This window comes from Pelmatolapia mariae, linkage group LG3_W (genome assembly GCF_036321145.2).
Source record: "Pelmatolapia mariae isolate MD_Pm_ZW linkage group LG3_W, Pm_UMD_F_2, whole genome shotgun sequence".
NCBI classification, from domain to species: Eukaryota; Metazoa; Chordata; class Actinopteri; order Cichliformes; family Cichlidae; genus Pelmatolapia; species Pelmatolapia mariae.
Window position 1 is genome coordinate 53,112,191 of NC_086229.1, and position 27,281 is coordinate 53,139,471.

The 27,281-nt window shown below is 44.0% G+C and overlaps 1 protein-coding gene across 1 annotated transcript; it reads right to left on the minus strand.

The window, feature by feature from the left end:
- Positions 1–12,832: 12,832 nt before the first annotated feature.
- LOC134623747 (E3 ubiquitin/ISG15 ligase TRIM25-like) lies at positions 12,833–24,726 on the minus strand. The gene is made up of 3 exons (XM_065470189.1): positions 23,781–24,726; positions 16,089–16,284; positions 12,833–12,941 (listed from the first exon to the last, which is right to left on the minus strand). The coding sequence occupies exons 1-3, from the start codon at positions 24,724–24,726 to the stop codon at positions 12,833–12,835; spliced, it is 1,251 nt and encodes a 416-aa protein (XP_065326261.1).
- Positions 24,727–27,281: the final 2,555 nt, after the last annotated feature.

Sequence of the window (27,281 nt, forward strand, 5' to 3'; positions counted from 1 at the left end):
TCAGAAGTCATTAAGAAACAGTTGTTTAAAATGTGTTTTAGTTTTCACTTCATTTGGTCTTCATCATCATTGCTGAGAGCTCTGTTCTTTTTCATCTCTGCACAGAGATCACCTGTCGCATTTTATTGGTGCAACTTTGACATTATACATTCATTATTTGTTTTTTTAGTTAATAACTGATTTTGAGTGATGTGTCTTCCTCATTCTGAGGAACCATGTGGCTATTACTGCTCTTGTTTAATAAATTTAAACTTCTCTGTGCTCAAGATCTTACCGGAATACTTTATTTGATGTGGTTTATCTGCCATTGCGTGGGGCTTTCCTTTATGCCAGAGACTGATGAAATTGTTCTCACTTTGTAAACAGACATTTGTTTTTATTCGAATGGATTTAAACTTTAATCATCATAAAAATAGTCATTGAGAACATCACTCATTGTTTGATGATTTTTTTAAAAATATATGAATACACTTCACTACTCCTCCAGGAATCGCTACCTTATTGTGGTGGAGTGGTTTGTGTGTCCCAGGGATCCCAGGGGCTATGTTGTCAGGGTGCTTTTGGCCCCTGGTAGGGTCTCCTATGGGAAAGTGCTCTTTGTTGAGGAACCAGACAAAGATTGATTTGAAAGGGATCAAGGGAACAGTTCACCCTGCCCAGAATAGGGTTACCGGAGCCCCGCCCTGGAGCTAGACCTGGGGAAGGTGCCCAAAGGGGAGCATCTGGTAGCTGGGCCTTAGTCCGATCCCCAGCTACCAAGACTATCAGTTGGGAAATGAAACGTCACCTCTCTGGTGGGGAAGGCTCTTGCTAGATATTGTTAGGGTCACCTCAAAGGACAGCTTGGGCTGTAGAACCAGCCTCCTGGAGAGGGGCTTGACTCTGTCATAGTCTGGAGTTGCCCTTGGTGAGAGAAGACAGGCTGGGGTGGGTATCCTAATAATCCCTTGGTTTGCTGCCTGTAGGTTGGTGTTTCCCCTGGTGGATGAGAGGGTTTGTGCCCTGCACCTTCTGGTTGGGGAATGAGTCCTGACTGTCGTCTGCACTTATGTGCTGAACGACAATTCAGAGCACCCAACCTTCTTGGAGTCCCTGGGCGGGGTGCTTGAGTGTGCTCCACCTGTGGACTTTTTTGTCCTAAAGGGAGACTTCAACACTCATGTGGGCAACGGCAGAGAGACCTGGAGGGGGCGTTATTGGGATTAACAGCCTCCAAGATCTGAACCCAAGTAGTGTTTTGTTGTTGGATTTCTGTGCAGTTCACATTTTGTCAATAATGAACACCATGTTTGAACATAAGGGTGTCCATAGGTGCATGTGGGACGAGGACACCCTAGGCTGCAGGTCGATGATTGATTTTGTAATCGTATCACCAGACATGAGGCCGTATGTCCTGGACACTCTGGTAAAGCGAGGGGCTGAGCTGTCAACTGATCACCACTTGGTGGCGAGTTGGATCAGGTGGCGTGGGAGGATGCTGGACAAATCTGGTGCACCTAAACGTGTAGTGAGGGTGCACTGGGAATGCCTGGCAGAGGACCCAGTCGATGAGATCTTCAATGCACACCTCTGACAGAGCTTCAACAGCATTCGGATGGAAGCTGGGGACACTGAGTGGACAATGTTCAGCACTTCGTTGCTGAAGCCACTGCACTGAGCTGCAGCCGCAAGGTGGTTGGTGCCTCTTGGTAACCTCAAACCAAATGGTGGACACCACAGGTGAAGGGAGCCACCAGGCTTGAGAAGGAGTCCTGTCGGGCTTGGTTAGCAGAATGTGGCTCAGGCAGTGGCTCAGAGTTCAGAGAGCCATGGAAAAAGTCTTTCGGATTCGAAGAGGTTCTGGCAAACCATCAGGCAACTAAGGAGGAGAAAATGGTGCTCTACCTGCACTGTGTATAGTAGGGCTGCCACAAACGATTATTTTGATAGTCGACTAGTCACCGATTATTTTTGCGATTAGTCGACTAATCAGGTCATGCATCCATTGGACGTAAAACGTACAGCTTATTGCACCAGCATGCATCTGCTCTTATATAACTATCATTAGCTTACAGCTTTAAGTGTTTAAAGTATGTGCTAACTAAAAATAAAGACAAGATGATAGTTTATTAAATTTTAATGAAATTTGCAGATTGTTTCGGTGAAGTTTAATAAACTCCTTGCTATCTAAAATATAACGGGACACCGGAGTATATTCTCGAGCATCTCACACTTCTGATAACCAGCTGTCTGCTTGACGTTTATTCAGCTGTGTAAAAACTATAACTTTAATCTCAGGCAAACAGATTTACTCAGGAACAAATAAAATACTAAAAAAGCCAAACAATAACATTTTTAAGTTATCTAAGTGACTTATGCATGTTTAACCTGAGTAGCGAAAGACGGCGGTGGGTTTGAAAACGATTTGCCGGGAGTCTGGTGTTCTCAGCGGCTCTAGTGAGCCTTTCCCCCGGCTAGCTATCGAGCTAGTGGTTAACAGACGTCTCCGAAAACGTCGGAGCGCTTTTGAAAATATGTGGTGTCTTGATAAACTGAGCAGATATTTGAGGTTTACACGGTTACATTCTCGCCTGAAAATATGTTAAACGTTTATTTTGTGACCCAGAAAGAATAATAAGAGTAATATTAAAACTAACTAGCTGCCGCCATTGTTGACAACTGAGCTGGGCTGCGCTATGAATTCTGGGACAGAGCTACTTCTTCTTCTTCGGGGTTTAACGGCAGCTGGCATCCTTGTACATGCAGTGCTGCCATCTTCTGTTTCAGTCCGTTATTACACTCTTAAATCCTGCTACTTATTCCTGCGTCTTTTGTGATCTTACAAAGCTTCAAACGAAGCGTCGACTATTAAATCAGTCGTCGACGATTTTGATAGTCGACGTAATCGTGACTAGTCGACTAATCGTGGCAGCCCTAGTGTATAGTATGGGTGAAGTGCTGCTGACTTCGACTAAGAACATTGTCGGGCTGTGAAAGGAATACTTTGAGGACCTCCTTAATCTTTAACTTCTGGCGCCCCCCATGTGCGGCAGCCTGTTACAGCAGCTCTGCTCATTCTGAGTTTCTTTCTTTCTCATCTTTTTTCTTCTCGTAATTTTTATAACTAACGTATTAGTAATTAGACTCTACAACCATGTTCTACCGTTTTATGTTAGTCCTGGTCGTTTTTCTTAGTTTTTTTCTACTTTTTTCACCCGTGTCTGGGGACCCAGAGCAGGGATCCTTTGTTTACAGTAGGGATCAGCTGTTAGCACTGCGTCCCACAGCGGTACTGCCGGCGGACAGACTCGACATTCCCAGCGAGCTGAGGAAGAAAAGACGGGGGTGTCGTGCCGGGAAGGAGCGCCGTCGCCCGAGAAGGAGACATTATCGACCATCTCTTCCCTCTGTAATTATTGGAAACGTAAGATCTTTGCCCAATAAGATGGATGAGCTCACGTCGCTAACCTGGTCACAGAGGGAGTACCGGCAATGTAGCATCATGATGCTAACGGAGTCGTGGCTAACACCGCTAACTCCGGACACGAGCGTGACACTACTGGGATTCCAGCTGCTGCGAGCGGACAGGACGAGAGAGCGGTAAGAGGAAAGGAGGGGGACTGGCAGTGTTTGTGAATGACAGATGGTGTAACCCTGGGCACATCACTGTAAAAGAACAACTCTGCAGCAGAGACATTGAGCTGTTAGCCGTTAGCATGCGTCCGTACTACCTGCCCCGGGAATTCTCGCATGTTATCGCGATAACAGCTGCTGGACATCGACAGCCTTACTACATGCATTACTGACTATATTAATTTCTGTGTGGATAACACCGTACCTACCAGGACTGTACGGTGTTTCTCCAACAACAAACCTTGGATTACCCCAGAAATTAAAGCTGTCCTCAAGCAGAAGAGGAGGGCCTTCAAATCCAAAGACAAAGAACCATCTCGGGCCACAAACATCAGAACTCTCTGCCTGGGAGGGATGTGAGGTGGGCAAATGAACTGAATCATTTCTTCAACAGATTTGATTCAGCCATGAGGCAGTCTTCAACATCGGCTGCAGACTCGCCCACCCCCACTGCTGCTGTTCCACCTCTGACACCTCAGACACTTCACACCTCCTCTACTCACCCTGCTCACTCCTCCCCACCCGCAATAACAGCATCCAATACACACTCAACACAAGGCTCCAGCCTGTCTCTCTCAACCACCCAGGTTAGGAGGGAACTGAGGAGGATTAAAGCCAAGAAGGCAGCGGGCCCAGATGGCATCAGCTCAAGGGTCGTCAGGTCCTGCGCGGACCAACTGTGTGGGGTGATGGAGCACCTCTTCAACCTGAGCCTGAGGCTGGGGAGAGTCCCACGGCTCTGGAAAACCCTCTGTGTTGTACCAGTGCCAAAGACTTCACGCCCCAAGGACCTCAACAGCTACAGGCTGGTGGCTCTGATATCCCACCTGATGAAGACCCTGGAGCGGCTGGTCCTGGCTCAGCTTCGGCATCTGGTGAGCTCATCATTGGACCCACTTCAGTTTGCCTACCAGCCTGGCATTGGAGCGGATGATGCGGATGATCATCTGAACAACAAACTGGACTGGACTCATAATTCAGACGCCCTCTACAGGAAAGGGCAGAGCAGGCTGTACCTGCTGCGGAGACTCAGGTCGTTTGGAGTAGAGGGCCCACTCATGAAGACCTTTTATGACTCTGTGGTGGCCTCAGCCATCTTTTACGGTGTGGTATGCTGGGGTGGCAACATCTCTGCTGGGGACAGGAAGAGACTGAAGAGGGTGATCAGAAGGGCCAACTCTGTTCTAGGATGCCCCCTGGACCCAGTGGAGGTGGTGAGTGACAGGAGAATGGTGGCTAAGCTGTCATCCCTGCTGGACAACATCTCCCACCCCATGCAGGAGACTCTGACAGCACTGAGCAGCTCCTTCAGTGGCAGGCTGCGGCACCCACGGTGTGGGACGGAGAGATTTCGCAGGTCTTTCCTCCCCACTGCTGTCAGACTCCACAACAAAGACTCCAACTGATCAAACACACACATCCACACATGTGCAATAACACTAAGTGCAATACTCTTTTTCCGACAAAGTCGTATTTTTACTCAGTTGTATAAAGTATCTGTATTCTATTTTTATCCTATTGTATATTTTATTCTATTTATTCTAGGCAAGGCAAGTTTATTTATATAGCACAATTCAACAACAAGGTGATTCAAAGTGCTTTACAGAGACATTAAAAAGAAAAACAAATAAAATTGATTAAAACAAACAAACAAACAAAACAGTATATAAAATCAAAAATTTGAACAGTAGATAAAATCAGAGCAGTAGATAAAATCAGTAGTTAAAATGTAAGTTTTGAAATTTAAGCTTAAAAGTGTGGATTTGGTGTTTTATTCAAATGCAGCTGAGAACAGGTGAGTCTTCAACCTGGATTTAAATAAACTGAGTGTTTCAGCTGATCTGAGGCTTTCTGGGAGTTTGTTCCAGATATAAGGAGCATAAAAGCTGAATGCAGCTTCTCTGTGTCTGGTTTCTGACTCTGGGAACTGATAAAAAACCGGATCCAGATGACCTGCGGGATCTGGAAGGTTCATACTGGGTCAGGAGGTCACTGATGTATTTTGGTCCTAAACCATTCAGAGCTTTATAGACCAGCATCAGAACTTTAAAGTCTATCCTCTGACGGACAGGCAGCCAGTGTAAAGACCTCAGAGCTGGACTGATGTGGTCCACTTTTTTGGTCTTAGTGAGGACTCGAGCAGCAGAGTTCTGAATGAGCTGTAGTTGTCTGACTGATTTTTTAGGTAGACCTGTAAAGATGCTGTTACAGTAATCAAGCCTACTAAACATGAATGCATGGACTAGTTTTTCCAGGTCCTGTTGAGACATCAGATCTTTTATCCTTGAAATATTCTTGAGGTGATAGTAAGCTGATTTTGTTAATGTCTTAATGTGTTTTTCTAAGTTTAGGTCTGCATCCATCACTACACCCAAATTTCTCGCCTGGTTTGTGGTTTTTAGGTGTATAGATTGAAATTCTCTGGTGACCTGTAATCGTTTTTCTTTGGCACCAAAGACTATTACCTCAGTTTTGTTTTTGTTTAGCTGGAGAAAATTGTGGCACAACCAGTCATTAATTTCCTCAATGCATTTACCAAGAGCCTGTACAGGGCCTCGGTCTCCTGGTGACATTGTGATGTATATTTGTGTGTCATCTGCATAGCTATGATAGTTTATTTTGTTGTTCTTTATAATCTGTGCCAGTGGGAGCATGTAAATGTTAAACAGAAGGGGTCCCAAGATGGAACCTTGGGGAACTCCACATGTGATACTTGTCTGCTCAGATGTGAAGTTACCTATTGATACAAAGTATTTCCTGTTTTCTAAGTATGTTTTGAACCAGTTTAGCCCAGTTCCTGAAAGACCTGCCCAGTTCTCCAGTCGTTTGAGTAATATGTTATGGTCAACTGTATCAAATGCTGCACTGAGATCCAGTAAAACTAAGACTGATATTTTTCCACTGTCTGTATTCAGACATATGTCATTAAACACTTTGGTCAGAGTGGTTTCAGTGCTGTGGTTCTGTCTAAAACCTGACTGGAAGGCATCATAGCAGTTATTCTGTGTTAAGAAGTAATTGAGCTGTTGAGAAACTGCTTTTTCAATGATCTTACTGAAAAATGGGAGATTTGAGATCGGCCTGTAGTTGTTCATTTGTGTCTTGTCAAGATTGTCCTTTTTCAGTATAGGTTTAATTACAGCAGTTTTTAGTGATTCTGGAAACACGCCTGACATTAAAGAAAAGTTGACGATCTGTAACAGGTCTGACTCCAAAGTCTTTGAGACCTTTTTGAAAAAACTTGTTGGCAGGACATCTAAACAGCAAGAGGAGGAGTTCAGTTGACCTAAGATGTCCTCCAGGTCTTTGCTGTTAATAGGGTGAAACTGTTTCATGGTGTTTAAACAGTTTTTCGGTGGACACAGTACATATCCTGGATCTGCTGTTGATGTACCAATTGCTTGTCTAATCTTTTGGATTTTTTCTGTGAAGAATTTGGCAAAGTCATTGCAGGCCATGGTCGAATGAAGTTCAGCTGCCACTGACACAGGAGGGTTTGTTAGCCTGTCAACTGTAGCAAATAAGACCCGAGCATTATGACTGTTTTTGGTGATGATGTCAGAGAAGTAGGACCTCCTTGCACTCCTCAGTTGTAAATTATAATTGTGAAGTTGTGAAGTTTCTCTTTATAGATGTCATAATGAACCTCGAGGTTTGTTTTTCTCCATCTGCGCTCAGCTTTCCTGCACTCTCTTTTTTCATTTTTCACCAGTGTGGAGTTTCTCCATGGAGACTTTGTCCTTCCAGAGATAACCTTCACCTTAATGGGAGCAATAGTGTCCATTACATTTAACATTTTAGCATTGAAGCTAGTGACGAGCTCATTGACTGAACCTCTGGACAGGTCAGGTGTTAATGGGAAGACCTGGTTAAAGATCTCACTACTCTTTTCGGTTATACAGCATTTTGTGATCACTGCTGTTGATATACTTGTGTGTGCTGAAATTTTACTTTCAAAGAAAACACAGTAATGATCAGACAGGCCCACATCAGACACAGTAACCTTTGAAATGCTCAGGCCCTTGGAGATCAGTAGGTCAAGAGTGTGTCCTCTATTATGTGTGGCCTCTGTTACATGCTGAGTCAGCCCAAAGTTGCCCAGAGTGTTACTCAGGTCTTTAGTCCCTTTGTCCTGAGGGTTGTCCACATGGATGTTAAAATCCCCAACAATAATTACACAGTCGAAATCAACACAGATCACAGACAGCAGTTCACTGAGGTCATTAAAAAAGTCTGTGCAGTATTTGGGAGGCCTGTAAACATTAAGAAACACAACTTTGGATGGGGCCTTCAGCTGTAAAGCCAAATATTCAAAAGACTGAAAACTTCCAGGAGATAACTGCTTACATTGAAATGATTCATTAAATAAGACAGCAACCCCTCCTCCTCTCCTGCTCACCCTGGCCTCACTGATAAAACTATAGTTAGGAGGGGTCTACCGTATATAGTATTTTATAGTATTTTATTGAATTCTGTACAGTTGTGTACAGTATTTTATTCTTATTGTATTCTAACTTTTGCACTGTCCACTTCCTGCTGTGACAAAACAAATTTCCCACGGGTGGGACTAATAAAGGTTATCTTATCTTATCTGATCTTATCTTATCTAACTGGTAAGTCTCCCATTGAACAAGTAGAGTCTGTGAATGAGGGGGATAGCTCATCTATCTCCGGGGGTGAGGTCACCCTTAAACAACTCCTTGGTGGCAGGTCCCCTGGGGAGGATGAGGTTTGCCCTGAGTCCCTGAAAGCTCTGGACATTGTAGGGCTGTCTTGGTTGACACGCCTCTACATTGTTGCATGAAGATCAGGGGCGGTACCTCTGGATTGGCAGACCTGAGTGGTGGTTCCCATCTTTAAGAAGAGGCACTGGAGGGTGTGTTCCAACTACAGGGGGATCACATTCCTCAGCCTCCCTGGGAAGGTCTATGCCACGGTGCTGGAAATGAGAGTCCGTCCATTAGTCGAACCTCAGATACAGGAGGAACAATGAGGTTTTCGTCCTGGTCGTGGAACACGGAACCAGGTCTCTACCCTGTCGAGGATACCTGAGGGTGCATTGGAGTTTGCCCAACCAGTCTACATGTGTTTTGTGGACTTGGAGAAGGCATTGGGTGATGGACTCTCACAGGTCTGCCCTTTGTCACTGATTCTGTGCGTAATTTTAATGGACAGAATTTCTAGGCATTTTCAAGTGGCCGAAGGCTTTAACTTGGGTAGTCTCAGAATCTCATGTCTGCTTTTTGCAGTTGATGTGGTTCTGTTGTTCATCGGGTGATCACCTAATGCTTGCGCTAGAACAGTTCACAGCCAAGTGTGAAGCGGTGGGACTGAGAATCAGCACCTCCAAATCTCAGGCCATGGTCCTCAGCCGGAAAAGAGTGGAGTGCCCACTCTGGGTCAGGGACGAGTCCCTGCTCCAAGTAGAGGAGTTTAAGTATCTCGGGGTCTTGTTCACGAGTGACAGGAGAAGGTAGTGGGAGATAGACCGACAGATTGGTGCTGCAGCTGCAGTGATGCGGGTGCTGTACCAGTCTGTTGTGGTGAAGATGGAGCTAAGTGTAAAAGTGACGCTCTCAATTTACCAGACGATGTACGTCCCTACCCTCACCTACAGACGTGGACAAAATTGTTGGTACCCTTCGGTCAATGAAAGAAAAACTCACAATGGTCACAGAAATAACTTTAATCTGACAAAAGCAATAATAAATTTAAATTCTACAAATCTTAACCAATGAAAGTCAGACATTGCTTTTTAACCATGCTTCAACTGAATTATTTAAAAAATAAATAAAGTTTTTCTTTCACTGACCAAAGGGTACCAACAATTTTGTCCACGTCTGCATGGTCACGAGCTGTGGGTAGTGACTGAAAGAACGAGATCGTGGACACAAGTGGCAGAAATGAGCTTCCTCTGAAGGGTGGCTGGCATCTCCGTTAGAGATAGATCGAGAAGTTCAGCCATCCGCAAGGGGCTCAGAGTACAGCTGCTGCTCCTCCACATCGAAAGGAGCCGGTTGAGGTGGTTCGGGCATCTGATAAGGATGCCTCCGGAGCACCTCCTGCGTGAGGTGGTCCGGGCATGTCCCACTGGGAGAAGGCCCCAGAGCAGACCCAAATCTCGTTGGAGAGATTATATCTCTTGGCAGGCCTGGGAAATGTTTGGCTGTTCCCCCGTACAAGCTGGAAGACATGGCTGGGGAGAGGAAGGTCTGGGCTTCTCTGCTTAGGCTGCTGCCCCCGCGACCCGGCCCTGTATAAGTTTAAAGTCTAAAGCAGGGGTCTCAAACTCAAATGAGCCGCAGGCCACTTCTGGCACCGTCATCTCATTGGAGGGCCACTTTAGTGTCCAAGTAGTACAAAAAAACAAACACGAAAACACCCTCTAATATTTCCTAAAATCTAGTGTTTTGTTTATTTAATTCCAAATATTGTGTAACAAGACAAAATTGCAAACATGAACGCAATTTTTTTTCTCACTCTTAACTATCTGAAGCCTTTCCGCTTCAGTTTCATTTGCAAGTTAGCACAGGGTCAATATTGCAATGAAATGTATTTAACAAGCAGCAGACAGTCACTCAGCAGTATAGTACAGTATAGTACAGTAGTTTCATTGAACTACCAAATAAACAGCTCATTCTGGCCAGATACTTTCCAGCACTTTTGTTACAATTTTGTTTGTATTTAACAAAATAAAAATGCAGGCATAAGCGTACACATTAGTTTTCGACTGCAAGTGAAAATAGTTTTCTTTCCAAATAAATCTCTCACTGAACTAACACAGCCCTCAACATGTTTGCACTCTCTTGTTACCTCGGCCAGGTCCGCGGCTCCGAACCGTGGTAAGGAGATCTCTGGCTAATACTTTGGGTTCCGTGTCGGGCTCGTAGCCGGGAACGAGCTTTACTGTCTGGGTCAACTTTGCTAGCGAGAGACAGAGAGAGGCATTGAAAGGCTGCTCCAGCAGCTTTATTGTTTTGGAGGAAAACACGAACACGGTGTACAGTCGAGTCTTAATAGCACTTACAACTGGGCTCGTCAGGCACTCTTTTTGGCTGCAGTGGTTATTTTTATATTTACATGCTTCCATCTCCCGTTTCTGCTCGGTAGCACCTTGTACTTTTTGACTCTCCTTTTTCTCCCTCCCTCACGCTCAGACACACAGCGGGAGGGGCGGTCCCACACGTTCTCCCTGCAGCAACGACTACACCGCCCATGAGGCCACAGTCTTAAAGGGCCATGCCTGTAACACTCTGCCGTCGTATTAAATCATTTTTCGTATAATAATTTAAAATAAAAAATTTCTTCACATCAATATGCGGGCCGCAAGTAGAGGAGACGTGGGCCACAAATGGCCCGCGGGCCGCGAGTTTGAGACCCCTGCTCTAAAGAAACAGCATTTAGCTTTTTATTTCGCCATTTGTTGATTCACTCGAAGAGCAAGTAACGTAATATGGGTCAAGTGATCAGTTTGACATCAATCTTTCGTGATACACCGTCATATTTACATTATTTGTACAGTACGGATGATTTGCTTTGGTACCTGGTCAAACTTCAGTTCTCCTCTGTCTACCTGTCTCCACTTCTCCAACAGCAAAGTCGCAGGCAGCAGCTTCTCCCTCCCCCCGCCCCCTCGCTCAGTGTCTGAGCTCGGATCATACCAATATTAGGGGGAATTTAAGCACAGTCGTAAATTCCCACAGTGTGCACTATGTGCTTCGAATATTGTGTGTAGTTTTTGTTGTATACAGTTGTCAGTCAGGCATCTAACTATGAAACAAATTACACTCCAAAAGACCCCGGGCTTCTGACAAAACAACCCGGGCTTAAGCCCAGTAAGCCACCCCCCCCGCTCCACCACTGAAGAGGACAGGAAGGGAATCCACAGCTGCCCTCAGTGCAGGAAGACTTTCACACCGAGGCCTGTCCTGGAGAAAAACATGTTAGCAGCTTTAGTGGAGCAGCTGAAGAAGACTGGACTCCAAGCTGCTCCAGCTGATCACTGCTATGCTGGACCTGAAGATGTGGCCTGTGATGTCTGCACTGGGAGGAAGCTGAAAGATGTGAAGCTGCTTCAACAGGAGGTGGAGGCCATCAATGGCTCTGCTGATAAAGCAGTGGAGGACAGTGAGAAGATGTTCACTGAGCTGATCCGTCTCATCCAGAAAAGAAGCTCTGATGTGAAGCAGCAGGTCAGATCCCAGCAGGAAACTGAAGTGAGTCGAGTCAAAGAGCTTCAGGAGAAGCTGGAGCAGGAGATCGCTGAGCTGAAGAGGAAAGACGGCGAGCTGGAGCAGCTCTCACACACAGAGGATCACAACCAGTTTCTACACAACTACCCCTCACTGTCAGCACTCAGTGAGTCTACACACTCATCCAGCATCAATATTCGTCCTCTGAGCTACTTTGAGGATGTGACAGCAGCTGTGTCAGAGACCAGAGATAAACTACAGGACATTCTGAGAGAGGAATGGACAAACATCTCACTGACAGTCACTGAAGAGGATGTTTTACTGTCACCACCAGAGCCAAAGACCAGAGCTGGATTCTTAAAATATTCACGTCAAATCACGCTGGATCCAAACACAGCAAACAAATATCAGTTATTATCTGAGGGGAACAGAAAAGTAATATTTATGAGTTATCAACTGTCTTATTATCCTAATCTGGACGGATTCGCTTATTACTGTCAAGTCCTGAGTAGAAAGAGTCTGACTGGACGTTGTTACTGGGAGGTGGAGTGGACAGGGGAAGGAGTTGGTGTAGCAATTGCATACAAGAATATCAGCAGAGACAGCGGCCTCAAATGATAAATATTGGAAATTGTGTTGTGACAAAAACAGTTATATATTTTGGCACAACAATGTCCAAACTGTCCTCTCAGGTCCTCGGTCCTCCAGAGTAGGAGTGTACCTGGATCACAGAGCAGGTATTCTGTCTTTCTACAGCGTCTCTGAAACCATGACTCTCCTCCACAGAGTCCAGACCACATTCACTCAGCCGCTCTATGCTGGACTTCGATTTTTTCACTCTAAAGGAGACAGTGCAGAGTTTACTGAATTAAAATAGACAGAATGCAGCCTACTGCTTATAATCATGTCCAAATATTTTTTTTAAAATTTTGAAAGAGTTAATTAGTTTTAGCTGTGTCTTGTTACCCTTGTTTCCACTCTCCCAGATTACCTTCTATGTATAATTAAAAAATTAAAATTTAAAAAACTTAATCCGGAGGTCTGTAGAGTTTGGGGAAGGTGAGGAGCTGGAAGCTGCTGAAGGCGAACTTCCTGCTGCCAATGTTTTTCTGCATGTTCTCCATCCTGCAGCCATCCCTGCATACATACAGAGCAGAACAGAAATAGACATTTACACAAATTAACATTGAGGCATGGACGTGCAATGACAAGCCCAGTGTTACCTGGTGGTTTAAGATAACATTTTTCATAAATATCTAATACCAGTGGCACTATTGTTTAGTGTCGCCTGTTTAGTACAATCACAATCAAGTATATTAAGTATATTAATCGCTGACATACAGACATAATAAATGAAATTATAAAAGTAAATAATCACTCAACATTTTCAGGAGAGAATAGAAACAAAGACACTGGACCACATGAAGAACCACTTCTATTCATGTGATGTTGGACATACAAGAGATTTAGGAGACTTGTATGTGTTCGGGGGGGGGGCAGGCAAAGGAGAATCAAAATATCAGATTCTCTCTCATGTTAATATGAAAGAATAACTAAGAAAATATAAAGGACACTCCTGAGTATAAATACCAAAATCAAACCAATACAATACAACAGTGCTAAAAGATATACAGGGTGGGCCATTTAATATATTTAATTTTAGAATAAATAAATAGAGCAGCTTGTGAACTGTAGAGGGATAGAAGTGTGAAAGGCCAAGAGCAGCAGGTATGACAGAGGTGGAAATAACTGTGCCAAAGACAGTCGGCAGCATTAAAGATTTGAATCCCACTTGTGTGAGAGACGATCTAGGGGCAGGGGGCTGAGGTGGGAGGTAATGAACAGAGTTCAGTCTTCTGACAACCTGGTGAATAAAGCAGTTCAATAGTCTAGTGGAGCGAGCCTGGATCCTCTTTGAAGGCTGAAGTGTGAAGGGTGTATACTTCTATGTTTTAATCTGGATCTTGGGAGACAACCAGGAGCATTTTCTCAGCATCACCTTAGTAATCTAGTGAGACTGTGTAAGGTTAAAAAAAATCAGAGGGGTAAGGAGGCACAAACCACAAACAACACATTTATGCCTCTTAAAGTCTCTGAAGCAGAGAACCTCCTTCAATTTTGCAACCATATGAATCTAAAATAATAGAATACAAGTCTAGTGGAGCAAGCCTGGATGCTCCGGTACCTCCTCTGCCTGAAGAGGGAGTGTGAAGGGTGTATACTGATCATGTTTGAGTTAAAAAAACAAAAAAAAACCCAACAACAACAATAACATAAATACATAAAATAATAAAATACTTTAATATAAAACAGTTTTTAGAAATTAAAAAACAAACAAACTGTTGGGTCTGTTCCCACAAACCCCGCTAGTTCTAGAGACTTATTCATCATGAAAGAAAACAAGGCAACAGCGTTCGATCGATTACTTGCGCAAGGGAGGCCTTTGGTCAAGAACCAGCTCTTGGAGCTCACGCTCCTAACCTGTCTCCAGCCCAAAGTCCTTCAAAGAGCAGCTTCCCTCGCAGCTATTTATTGACAAACTGTTACAGTTCACACAATAGTTTACAACACGTACCTCCCCTCTTAACCCCCCTTGGTTACAAAGACGAGGCACTGTGTGTGTGTGTGTGTGTGTGTGTGTGTGTGTGTGTGTGTGTGTGTGTGTGTGTGTGTGTGTGTGTGAGAGACCTGCTGGGCAGGAAGCTTACATCAAACAGACCTTCCAGATAGGATGTGTCTGTAATCAAACCTACAGCCCCTCACCCAAAAACTCAAGAATCTGGGGAGGGGGACTGTGGAATTGCTTTACAATGTAGAAATGGATGGTAAGCATAAAAATGACAAACATTTAACAATTCACTCTAACATTCCCTCCTGTTTTGTGATTTTTATGCTCCAAATTATTCCTATGTAGTATATTCTTATCCATGCACCTCTTGCTTAACATTTTCAGTGCAGGCGTCATTCATACACAGGCTTCTGTCATGTCATTCATTTCAGTCAATTCATATTGTTGTAAAAGTACATAATTAACAAATGTATTAGGAATCATCTTAGTTCGCATTGATCTTATACACGGTAAAATTCATCCTATACATAAACAAATCAAATGTCAACAGTCCAAAAACAGGAATTAATATTTTCAAAAGAAGATGCCACCAAGGACCAGACATTAACCAAGTTATCCAGCCTTGTGGTGCATCTACTCCTGTCGTGTGATTCATTATGTATTCCTGCAAGTAAACAACTGAATGTAACAGTCAAACAAGAATGATCAACATACTCAAAAAATCATGTGTCACTACAATCCAACTGTATACAGACATAGACATTCAAACACATCAGTTGACTTTATCGTTTGTCCATGTGGCTCTCAGCTAACTTCAAAGCTGTAGCCTGGTCAACACCCTTCTTTATGACTTTATCAACCCCCCAAATCTTCTCACTGTAGGCATCCTGTGGGGGTTAGAGTCAACTAGTAAATTATCCGCATTTACAACTCTTCTCCTGTCCTGTTGTCACCACAGGAAAAGCTTTGTAAAGGAAATTGGATCAAACTGTTTTGATCTTCTTGGCTCAATTCCTCAACCAGCTTAGAGAAGTGTTCGTGATGTAAATGAAGACAAAAGGCTTCTCTGTTTACATCCTTCTTGCAGAGGACACAAAGAATAGGTGATGTTGTACAAATTCCATGATAAATCTCCAACTTGGACTAATCCATTGCCCTTCATTCACATAGGCAACTGGCCTGTTTCCAGTTCATTTAGCTGTTCAGTGTCCTGCTGCGAGTCAGACACTTTGAGTCAGACTAGCAGGTCTGTCTTACCAGAGCAGTTCACCCTCCCAGCTACTGGTGAATCAACCGTCCATTCAGGTTCAGAAGTTGAAAAGTTGGCAGTGTCCCAAGTATGTTTACTCCTGGATGTGTTGCCAAGGCAACCAAACAAACTGTCTCGCTCTCAGTGATGCTATATGGCCACAGTCCAGAAGAATGTGTAGCCAGTGGCATCACAAGCATAACCATTGGTCTCGTTCTTTATGTGAGTGGTTGTGTTCACAAACTGCCACCAGTAGTTGGTTGAAAACCCCATGCAGGTACTGGGTGTAGTTTGCTCTGTCCCAGTGCGCTCCTGTCATCCCACTCTGGGTCCACAGGCACAAGAAGGCGAACAACACATTCCCAACCATTCTAAGTTGGGTTCAGGATCCGTTGGTTTCTTCACCAGGATTGAGATGAGAGGTCCTAGAGATATACTCCCCCCTTTGTACCGCTGGCCTTTTCACCATCGCCCAGAGTCGGCCAGGAAGTGTGTTACCTTCTTGCAGTGCGCTTGATGTATCCAAGTGTTCCTTTCAGCAATCTTCACTGCTGTGGTCATCGTCAGCAGCATCCGATATGGATCTTCCCACCGTGGACTGGACCAGCACTTCCTCTCCATGGCCTTGTCAACATCCAATCTCCAGACTTCAGATTCTGCTCCTGCGGAGAAACAGAATCATCTGGCAGATCATTTGTTCTCAAGACGTCTTTATTTTTGAACATTTAAAGCATCTAATCTGCTAATATGCTCAGGTATTTAATCTTAAAGTATAAACTATTGCTGTCATCATCTCCCTCCTGTTGCGACATGGCAAAGCCCATGGCGCAAAATAGCAACAGTCTTATACAAATTCTAAGGTAGTATTGGTGTATCACACAGATAATAAACACCATCCTGCAAGCTCGCTCCTTCTATAAGTCACAACTGTTTTCCTGCAGTAGGTGAGTGGCCCTGCATGGCTGCCAGTGCACCTCGCATAATAGGCAATGTCTGTTGGTGTTGCATTGCTAAAATGTTAACACCATGTTCTCCTAAAGTTGCCTCTTTTGTGATCTTATCTGCAAAAGCATTCTCTAATGCAACTGGATCTTTCCCTCACATGTGTGCTGCACATTTACAAACGGCAATTCTACTGGGTAAAAACTCTGACTCCAGCAGATTTTGCAAAAGTTTGGCGTGTTCTACAGGTTTCCCTGTAGAGGCTGTCACACCTCGTCTCACCCACTGCATCACAAAGAAATATAATGTAGCAAATGCATACTGGCTATCAGTGTATATCGTCACATCTTATTTCTCTGCAGTTTTACACGCTGCCGTTAAAGCTAGCATCCCTGCTGCTCAAGCAAATATGAAACATGCTAGTTGTCCTGTACAGATAACTTTCTCACTATCTACTACAGTAAAACCTGTTTTAGTCTGTCCCTCTGCTGCTGTAAAGCTCAAACCATCAACAAACCAAACCTTTCCCTCACCAAGTGGCACATCTATTAAGTCATCCCTCAGCTTACACCCCTCTCTACGCGCTGTCTACACTCATGAGAAGCGCCCTCTTCCTTTGTTGGCAAAAAGGGTTGACGTAACAGTAACATTAAAGACAAGCGTCTTGTAGGTGACAGAAATGTAATTTTAGTCTGCATTAGTAGACATCTACCTCGTGTGGAACTAACAGTGTCAAAAAGGTGAAACTATATCCTGAAACATTGTACAGCTTAAGCTGCTGCACATATTGATCTCACGCATGGAGGTAAAACACAAGCAACTAGAGCTAATCTGGTAGGATAGTAAGTTACGGCTTCACTTGTGGAAAAAGTGCTGTTAGTTATTTCACAGTCACCTGGCATTTGTGCTGTTCACAGAACCACAAGTCCATCGCTGGACCTCCTCTGTGCTGTCACTGTTTGGAGCTTGGCACGTTCCCTCAGGTTCTCACGATTCAACGTTGCTGAAGATTTTAAAGGCAGAGCACGTCGTACACCTTAGTTGTCTTCCTCAACGTCAACATCGAAACTCTTTTATCTCATTTAAGATTTCGCTGTGCAGAGTCTCCTCATGACGATCTCCTGGAAGCTCAGTAGCACAGCTCTCTGTGCTGAAGGTGATCTCCGATCCTCCTGAAGACTCTCTCCAGGCCTCAGCTTCCATCTTATGGACGATCCTCTCAGTCACTCCTTCTCGTCATGGCACCTCACGACATCTGCAAATTAAAATGACACTCCTCTTGCCACATGGCTTCTGCCATGTGTCAACTCCCCAACGAGACATGTACAAGAATGTTGCACAGTCTCCCTAAAACAATCTCCAGGGTTTGTCCCTTGGAGCAGCTTCACTCCAACCTGTAACCCTGTGTAAAACATTAGTCGGCAATTAAATGTTTAGCTTGTTTAACTCCCAGCTCCACCTGGAGCCTGTATCCTGGAAGACAACGTCTGTTAAATCAAACTTCACATTTTCAACCAATAAAGTAATAAAGTATTCAGCATAAAAGACAAATATCATGTGCAGGTTTTCTCCAGTCATTAAATCACTATTATTATTATCATAATTTGTCCCAAATCATGAATCATCCCAATTTATTCCACAATTTAATCGGTGACTTTCCTAAAGTTTGTCACTCCACTTACTATGAGCTCAATAGTGGCCAGCTAGTGAGCCCATATTAAACTATTCCATAAACACTGCATCTCTTATTTGTTTTCTCATGTCACTTGTCTGTTTTCTGCTGAATCCTCTACATGCACTCTTAGAAAAACAAACATTAACAACACACATAAACAATCCTGGTGGTCAGGTGCCGGCCATCCAGATTCCAGAGATGCTGTAAAAAAGAAGTAACACTGGTTTCAAACACAGTGTCACACTGTATTCACTTCTCCCTTATAACACTCATATTTTCTCCAACACAGTGTAAGTTAATCATCAACACACAGCCTGTAACTACAGTTTTCTTCACACAAAATCTTAGTAATCCTGTGATAGAAAAACATCATTAAGTTGTGTCCTGTTATAAATCACATGATCAAATCACATGATTAACCATCTGCTGTAAAAAGAAATATAAATGTTATGTATACACTCTTTCTCACAGTAATCTCTGTGAGCAACACAAAGTAGTTAATAACACACTCATGGTGAATTCACAGACACAGGAAAAATTTAAAGTAAAAAAGGTTAAATTTGCAGAGTTCACATAGTCATGTGACCCAAGTTTCCTCCTGTGGTCTCCTTCTGTTCCTGCAACAGAAGACACACACAGAGATACGTCCACACCTTTGTCAGGTGGGGGTTAACTTCACACAATGGTGTTACGTCAGTCAGTTCCCAGGGACTTGTTTTCTGATTGTCCCAAATAAGTGGCTTTCTCCTGAGCCCATTTTAATTTTTGGAGAACCTCACTTTTGCAACAGTTTTCTTGACGACGAGTCATATAGCGCTTCTGTTCTAATCGTGCATATCTGCTCAGAGATCATCAAACGAAACTTTCAGTGCACCATGAAAGTAACAAAATAAAAAGAAAGGAAATAAAATAAAGGAAAGCAAAGGAAAGAAAGGCCTTGTTAAGTCATGACACGTGTTTTTCATGCCAGGGGGATAAATCGTACCAACCCAATTGGCAGGCTCAACTTAGTAACAAAAGACAAATCAACAGCCAGTTTAATCTCAAACATTCATCCAATCAGCCACACACAACATACAGCATAACCCTGTTGTCTCATCACATAATAAGTTTCTCCTCATGTAACCAAATGTGTGCCATGGTAAAACTTCTTTACACACCAGAAACTCACAATCAGCTCACTCAGCTCACTCATTTAAGACCCCTCATCAGCATTCTGTTTTCCTCTATGATGCAACCATCTGTCCTCCTATAATATTCAGTCCACTAGTCTATGTATCACTTTCATCTTACTAGTGACTTGGACAAGATGACAAACAGAATCTCATGCTTAAGATGCTGTCTGGTCCTCATGAGTATCATTTATTGTGTATATGCATGTAGGGTTAGTATAGTTGATGCATTTTTCTGTATGTTTTTGTGTTCCTCTCTCATCACATTTTCATTAATCTCATCACTGCTTAAAACAACACACATCTCTCTCTCTGTTTTTTAAACTGTCCTTTCCTTCAAAACAGAAAGTAGCATTACAGCTGTTTCAGGCTGAGAAACACCAAACACTCTTCGTGCTATCATTCACCACACAACTACGTTATTTCTTTGTCCACTGGGCAGGTGACCTGCAGAATCACGTCTGCCCCAGCTGGATACCTTCACACACACCGTGACGTCAGACACGCTCACACTCACTTCTGCTTAGCGCACAGTTTCACTTCATTCTTCAACGATCCACACAACACGTTCTGCCCAATAAAAAACTTTGCAGTGTATTTCATTCTCTTTCAAGGCAGACTTCTTTTAAGTTTGCAACTGGCAACGCGACTTACACCAAAACCCAGGCTACGTGTACACAACAGGTCACCGAATTCCATTAACACCGCTTAGGTTAACTTCTGTGCTGCTGCGTTCACTTTACTGGCACTCACACACATATACGCTCATTCACACTCTTTTTAGGCCTATAATCCCCCTTACCGCGGCGAGCTCTTTCCTCCTTACCATTGGTGGAGAAACCATACACTCAACGCCCTTAACTGCGGAGAACCTTTTTTATCTTTATAGAGCTCTATCCTCCTTTCGGTGGAGAAACCGTCCTTACCCTCCTTCTATTCGGTGGAGAAACCTCTTTAAACCTCCTTAAATAAATCAAAAAGATAAAACAAAAACTAAAACACTGGCGGAGAAGCCAGGTAGCTTGCGTCTACACGCACAGCTTGCGCACTCACGTACCTGCTTTAACGCACGGGCACGTAGCCGCTCTCTAAGGCCTTCTGTACTCACTGTTCGTGTTGTTTCCGTTCATGGGAAGAGTCTCTGGTTCCCGTCAATCGCCATCCATCCCGTGGGGAGTTCAGGCGCAAACTGTCCGGCCTGGAACAAAGCAAAGTACCAGGGCTTTCGTCAATCGTCCCAGACGATGGCTGCTAGCAGACTGCGGTGGCGTCCTCTCCCTCCCCTCGCGGTGGAGGCGATGTGTTGGGCTCCGGCTCGAAGGACCAAATAAATGTTGGGTCTGTTCCCACAAACCCCGCTAGTTCTAGAGACTTATTCATCATGAAAGAAAACAAGGCAACAGCGTTCGATCGATTACTTGCGCAAGGGAGGCCTTTGGTCAAGAACCAGCTCTTGGAGCTCACGCTCCTAACCTGTCTCCAGCCCAAAGTCCTTCAAAGAGCAGCTTCCCTCGCAGCTATTTATTGACAAACTGTTACAGTTCACACAATAGTTTACAACACGTACCTCCCCTCTTAACCCCCCTTGGTTACAAAGACGAGGCACTGTGTGTGTGTGTGTGTGTGTGTGTGTGTGTGTGTGTGTGTGTGTGTGTGTGTGTGTGTGTGTGTGTGAGAGACCTCCTGCTGGGCAGGAAGCTTACATCAAACAGACCTTCCAGATAGGATGTGTCTGTAATCAAACCTACAGCCCCTCACCCAAAAACTCAAGAATCTGGGGAGGGGGACTGTGGAATTGCTTTACAATGTAGAAATGGATGGTAAGCATAAAAATGACAAACATTTAACAATTCACTCTAACACAAACAGATAACACAAATTGAGAAAAGAGGAGAAAACAGAACCCAGTCCCAGCTGGAATTAACTGAGCCCTAGAGAGGGACCCATTCTCTCACAAATGTTTCCAGAAGTAGGTTGCATGTCTAGGTGCTGAATGTTATACACCTGAGGGCATGGAAGTAATTGGAACACCCAAGTTCATTGATTTAGAAGGATGAAAAGAATAATTTTGGCAATACAGTGTACCTTATAATAGTCAGGGCACAAATAGCTATAAACTGCAATATGACGGGTTGGCAATCACAAATAACTGCATAGAGTGTGGCCATATGACCAAGCATCAGTCTTTTACAATTTGTTGGAGGGGTAAAACATTCCAGCAAAGTTCAAACTGAGGATAATAAAAAGGTAAAGTAATAAATATGCTGCCAAAGTCCAAACTGCACCTGGCTCTGTAGTCTATATTAAAACAGAGTCTGACAGCAACTCTCATATTGAGACATTAAAACGTGTATGTATCAGGTCAAACTTTATTTAACATTCTATTCTTTGCTGAAAGAAAGATTGTGGTTCATGCTTAACAATGTGAAGTCTGTTTATAGGTAAATAGGTGAGAGGTTTTTAAACAAAAGATTTAGGTGTGGAGACCAAAACTGTATGATAAACTTAACCACACCTCAGAGGACAGCTCAGCCACCTCACACTCTGCTCTTCTCATTACTTTTATATTTCTCATCTTACGTGGGCACTTTAAATACATGTTTTTAAGTGCTAATTTTACATATTCATTTACACAGCAATGACTTATTTGTATTTGTCTAAGTGTTCTAAAAGTTTAAATTTATCAAGAGTAGATCAAATTAAAATTTTAATATTTAAAGACCTTTGTTATTGTTTTCACTTTTTCAAACAAGATTTTTAGATATTTAATTTTTAAAAACATTAAGAATAAAACAAACCACTTTTCTTATTTATGCAAGCTAATTCATAAAATTTGTTTATGTTTCTTTTTTCTTGTGGAACCTCTGATATCAATTTTGTGATCCAGTGTAACATTTGTCTGTGAGAATTTTGGTTGCTTAGTAAGTAGATTTTTTTAATGAACTTTTACAAACATATATATTGTTTATTTGCATATATATAGTGTTTCATTTGCATTAAATTTGTGTCTCTGTTCAAAGAACATGACTCCATCAATATTCATTTTATTTTGTTAGTATACATTTACTTGACAGAACAAAATTAACAATACAAACAACAGTAATGACCCAAGAGAAAATAACACAGGAATAATACATACAGTTTTACAGATTCCCCAATTACAAGAGTAACATGAAGTTTAATGACACAGTATTCCTGTTGTATTACTGTGGACTTCTATATCATGAATAGGCATGATTAGAGGGAAAAAAAAATGCAATTGTTTCCAATTGTATAAAACTATGTCCATGAACAAGAATAAGCTACATTTATGAAGTTTCATTTATTAAAGATAAAATCTCCAACAAGCTGTTTCCTGAACATCTTTTAGCGATGATTTAGACCTTCAGTTTGTTCAAACACAAAATCAGTAAAGTTGGGAAAATATTCTTGAAATGTCTAAAAATCATGAGCAGTGAGAGATTCTTTAGCTAGACAGACACAGTGAGTAGCGTCAAATCAAACAGTCAAGTATTAACTAGAAAACAATTAATAAGATGTAAAAATAGAACTCATAAAGTGTGACTGACAGATGATCTATGTGAAGATGAAACCATAAAAATGAAACAGGAAGTGAAAGACATATTTATACTAATTGCCTGTTCTGTCTTTTACAGTTTAATGAATTCTGCAGTGGTTCCTTCAAATAATAAAAGTCCAGCATAGAGCGGCTGAGTGAATGTGGTCTGGACTCTCAGGAGGAGAGTCATGGTTTCAGAGACATCATAGAAAGACAAAATACCTGCTCTGTGATCCAGGTACACTCCTACTCTGAAGGATTCAGGACCATAAACAAGAGTTTGAACTTTATTGTGCCAAAATTCATAACCATCATCTGTGTCATAGCGTACTGCCCAAGATTTACCATTATATCCAAATGATGTCCTTGATCTGTTGACATCCTTGTATGAGACTGCTATATCAATGTTTCCCCCTCTCCAATCTACCTCCCAGTAACAACGTCCAGTCAGACTCTCTCTGCTCAGAACCTGAAACCATTTAGTGAATCTGTCTGGATGATCAGAATAGGACTGTTCTTCTTCAATTGCTTTTGCTTTTCTATTACCATCCCATAATACCACATGTCTCTGTGCTGTGTTTGGATCCAGTGTGATGTCACGTGAATAGCTTAAGAATCCAGCTCTGTTTGTTGGCTCTGGTTGTGTTGATGACAGTAAAACATCCGCTTCAGTGACTCTTAGTGATATGCTTGTCCACTTGTCTCTCAGAATGTCCTGTAGTTTATCTCTGGTCTCTGACACAGCTGTTGTCACATCCTCAAAGTACCTCAGAGGACGAATATTGATGCTGGATGAGTGTGTAGACTCACTGAGTGCTGACAGTGAGGGGTAGTTGTGCAGAAACTGGTTGTGATCCTCTGTGTGTGAGAGCTGCTCCAGCTCGCCGTCTTTCCTCTTCAGCTCAGCGATCTCCTGCTCCAGCTTCTCCTGAAGCTCTTTGACTCGACTCACTTCAGTTTCCTGCTGGGATCTGACCTGCTGCTTCACATCAGAGCTTCTTTTCTGGATGAGACGGATCAGCTCAGTGAACATCTTCTCACTGTCCTCCACTGCTTTATCAGCAGAGCCATTGATGGCCTCCACCTCCTGTTGAAGCAGCTTCACATCTTTCTCTCGCTCCTGGATTCTCTGCTGGATGTTTAGTCGTCTCACCTCGAGCTCCTTCTGCTTCTCAGTCCTTTCTGCTGCAGCTGGGACTGTTTCATGGCCTTTATGTTCATCCATCAAGCAGAGATAACAGATACTCTGCTGATCAGTACGACAGAAAATCTTCATCACCTCATCATGACGAGAACAGATGTTCTCCTGGAGCTTCTTGGAGGGGGCCACCAGCTTGTGTTTCTTTAATGGAGCTACATCATAGTGAGGTTGAAGGTGTTTCTCACAGTAAGAGGCCAGACAGAATAAACAGGACTTGATGGCTTTCAGCTTCCTCCCAGTGCAGACATCACAGGCCACATCTTCAGGTCCAGCATAGCAGTGATCAGCTGGAGCAGCTTGGAGTCCAGTCTTCTTCAGCTGCTCCACTAAAGCTGCTAACATGATGTTTTTCTCCAGGACAGGCCTCGGTGTGAAAGTCTTCCTGCACTGAGGGCAGCTGTGGATTCCCTTCCTGTCCTCTTCATCCCAGAAACTTTTAATACAGTTCATGCAGTAGCTGTGTCCACAGGTTGTAGTCACCGGATCCTTCAGTAGATCCAAACAGATGGAACAAGAGAAGGTTTCTCGGTCCAGCTGAACTCCTTTCTGCGCCATTTCTCCTCTCAGTGTCAGTGACTGTGTGAGTTTCACTTCCTTATAACTGAAACTAGTCTGAGCTCTGATCTCAACAACATGTTTCTGCAGTGAATGGAGTCTGTCAGCTCTTACACATGTTGGTTACACCCATCTTCAAAGTGCAGATCTGAAGGGGAGGGAACGAGGAAACACGTGGACAGAGAGGAGGTGCTGTGTTTAAGAGCAGGAAGAAGAGGGAGGTGAAAGTGTTAAATACAAGTGAAAGTCTTCCTTGAACATGTGGACAAACTGGATCTGCTGTGTTTAAGGTGAAAGAGGGAGGAGTCCATTGAGTGGTTTGAGAAAACAGAATGTGTCCAACTCTTCTTTATTCAGTAGAGCATATTTAAAATCAAGTAATTTTTTTCTGTGCTAAATTCTTCTTTTTTTTTTTTTTTTCTTTCTTTTTTTTTTTTTTTTAAACCTGTCCCGTTTGGTTCTTTTGCCATCAGAATTATTGTCTAAAGGCGAAGAAAGATGCCCAACGGATTTACTTTACCAAATGGACCATCCCAGCCTTGCCGTAATGGTCCATTTGATTTACCTTTTATTGTTTATTTTATTTTATTAATTTTTTTTTTTTTTTACTTGCTAGATACGGGACAGGGGAAAAGAAAAGGGAGAAAGAAAGAGGGGGAAGAAAAAAAAAACAGCGAAGAAGAGGGACGGGGATAAAGGGCAAAAAACAAAAACCAACAAAATAAGCAGACAAAAAATACATATATCGATCACCTGGATCACCTGTTGGGAAAGAAAAAAGAAAACAAGCAGAAGAAAACGAGAGTAATAGAATAAACAACATCACAATGATATATGGGAATATAACACTAAATACTTAATATTAAACATTATTGTGCAGCACGTAAGATCGACAGCGCACAGTGTGCTTTGAGGTAGGAGCCAAAGAGGGTGTAGTTTGTGTGTGTGATCACCTGTGTGTACACCTGTGAGCATGGACGCGCTTGTATTTAAAAGGTTCCTTAATGTAATGATCTGCTAGAGGGTGTGGGGGGCCACAGTCCCATCATCCAGGGCATGAAGCAGGTATGGAGGAGATCAAAACTCCAGACATCCAGAGGCCCCCAGAACACAAGAGACCAAGGAAGACCAACAGAGGGGCAGCCGCGCCACTGTCCCAGAAAGAGCTGAGGAGAGTCCCAGATGAGGGATCACTCAGCAGCCGCGGAGCAGAAGCCAGGGGGGGTTGCAGTGACGTGCCCGCCGTGAGCTCCGCCGGCAGCCAGCTGTGCCTGAGTGACCGAGCCCCAGGCCGAGAGGCCGAGGGCACCCCACCCCCGAAGTGGCCCGAGCGAGCCCCAGGTTCCAGGCCCCGATAAGCAGCCACCAAGGAGTGAGCCGGTGTGTACCCGGACGCCCACCCCCGGACACAAAGAACCACCATGTCTGAGGGCGTCTGCCACCGGCAGGGGAAGTGGTGGGGGGAGATAGGCCTCCAAACCTTGGAGGGCCTGAGATGTCCCCAGAGAGGTGGCGTCTGATACCCAACCTGACATATAGACACAGACATACAGGCACACTCAAATACAAACATCCATTCCCACCCTCATGCTCTCATAGGCAATTACTCCACACTCAACCAACGTGGAGACAGACATAAAGAGACGCTGTACACACAATCACACTCCCCAAGCGTACTCTAAGAACCGGGTCTAGGTACCCTTGCCCCTGGAGGGGGAAACTGCACCCAGACCCAGGTGGTGTTACCCTTTTCCCTGCAGTGGGGAGAAGCAGACTGCCCCGACTCCGCAGCAGCAGGGAGGCCCCACACACCAGACCCCAGTCGGACGGCCAACTCCTCCTCCTAGCCCCCCCGCTCCAGCAGGCCGCAGAGACCGGGGATGTGAGAAGACTCCAAACCTCCCTCTACCCGCTCATATGTAGTGTTGATGTATATGTGTTCTAAGGTGCAATTAAAACCCAGGAGGGCATGGAGCTACCTGCCAGAGAGCAGCAGGTAAGCGCATAGTCCCTCCTGATAGCCCTCAATGTCTACGTGTATTTAAATTTAAAATCGACGCCAGGGGTGAGGTGTACACCCTGATGGTAATTTGGAGTCCGTGTTGTGAGCCCACCCCCAAGATCCTATATGTATGTGTTATGAGAGTGTGAGTAATGTGAATGTCTAAGTTGTGAGATAAAATTGAGGCAAAGGCAGCCAGAAGGGGACAGAGGGGGGGGATGCCTCCTCTGCACCCTGGTGACACACCCCTACCCCAAGGCCCTGCATGTGTGGGTGATTGTGGTGGAGCGGGAAGAGGGAGGCAGCTGGAGATGGGGAGGGAAGAAAGGGAGGGGCAAGTGACCCCTCCCTGGGGCCAGCTCCCCCGCTGACCCCAGTAGGCACCCCCATGCTCTGCAACCCGCCAGGGAAAGGGGGCCCAGGCCCATCCGGACCAGGGCCCAGTGCAGCAGCGCCGCCCGGCCCCACAGAGCCCGGGACAGCCCACCCGACCCCACTACAGAGAAAACTGCACCCACCCCATCATCCACTCATCTTCCAGACTACACAAGAC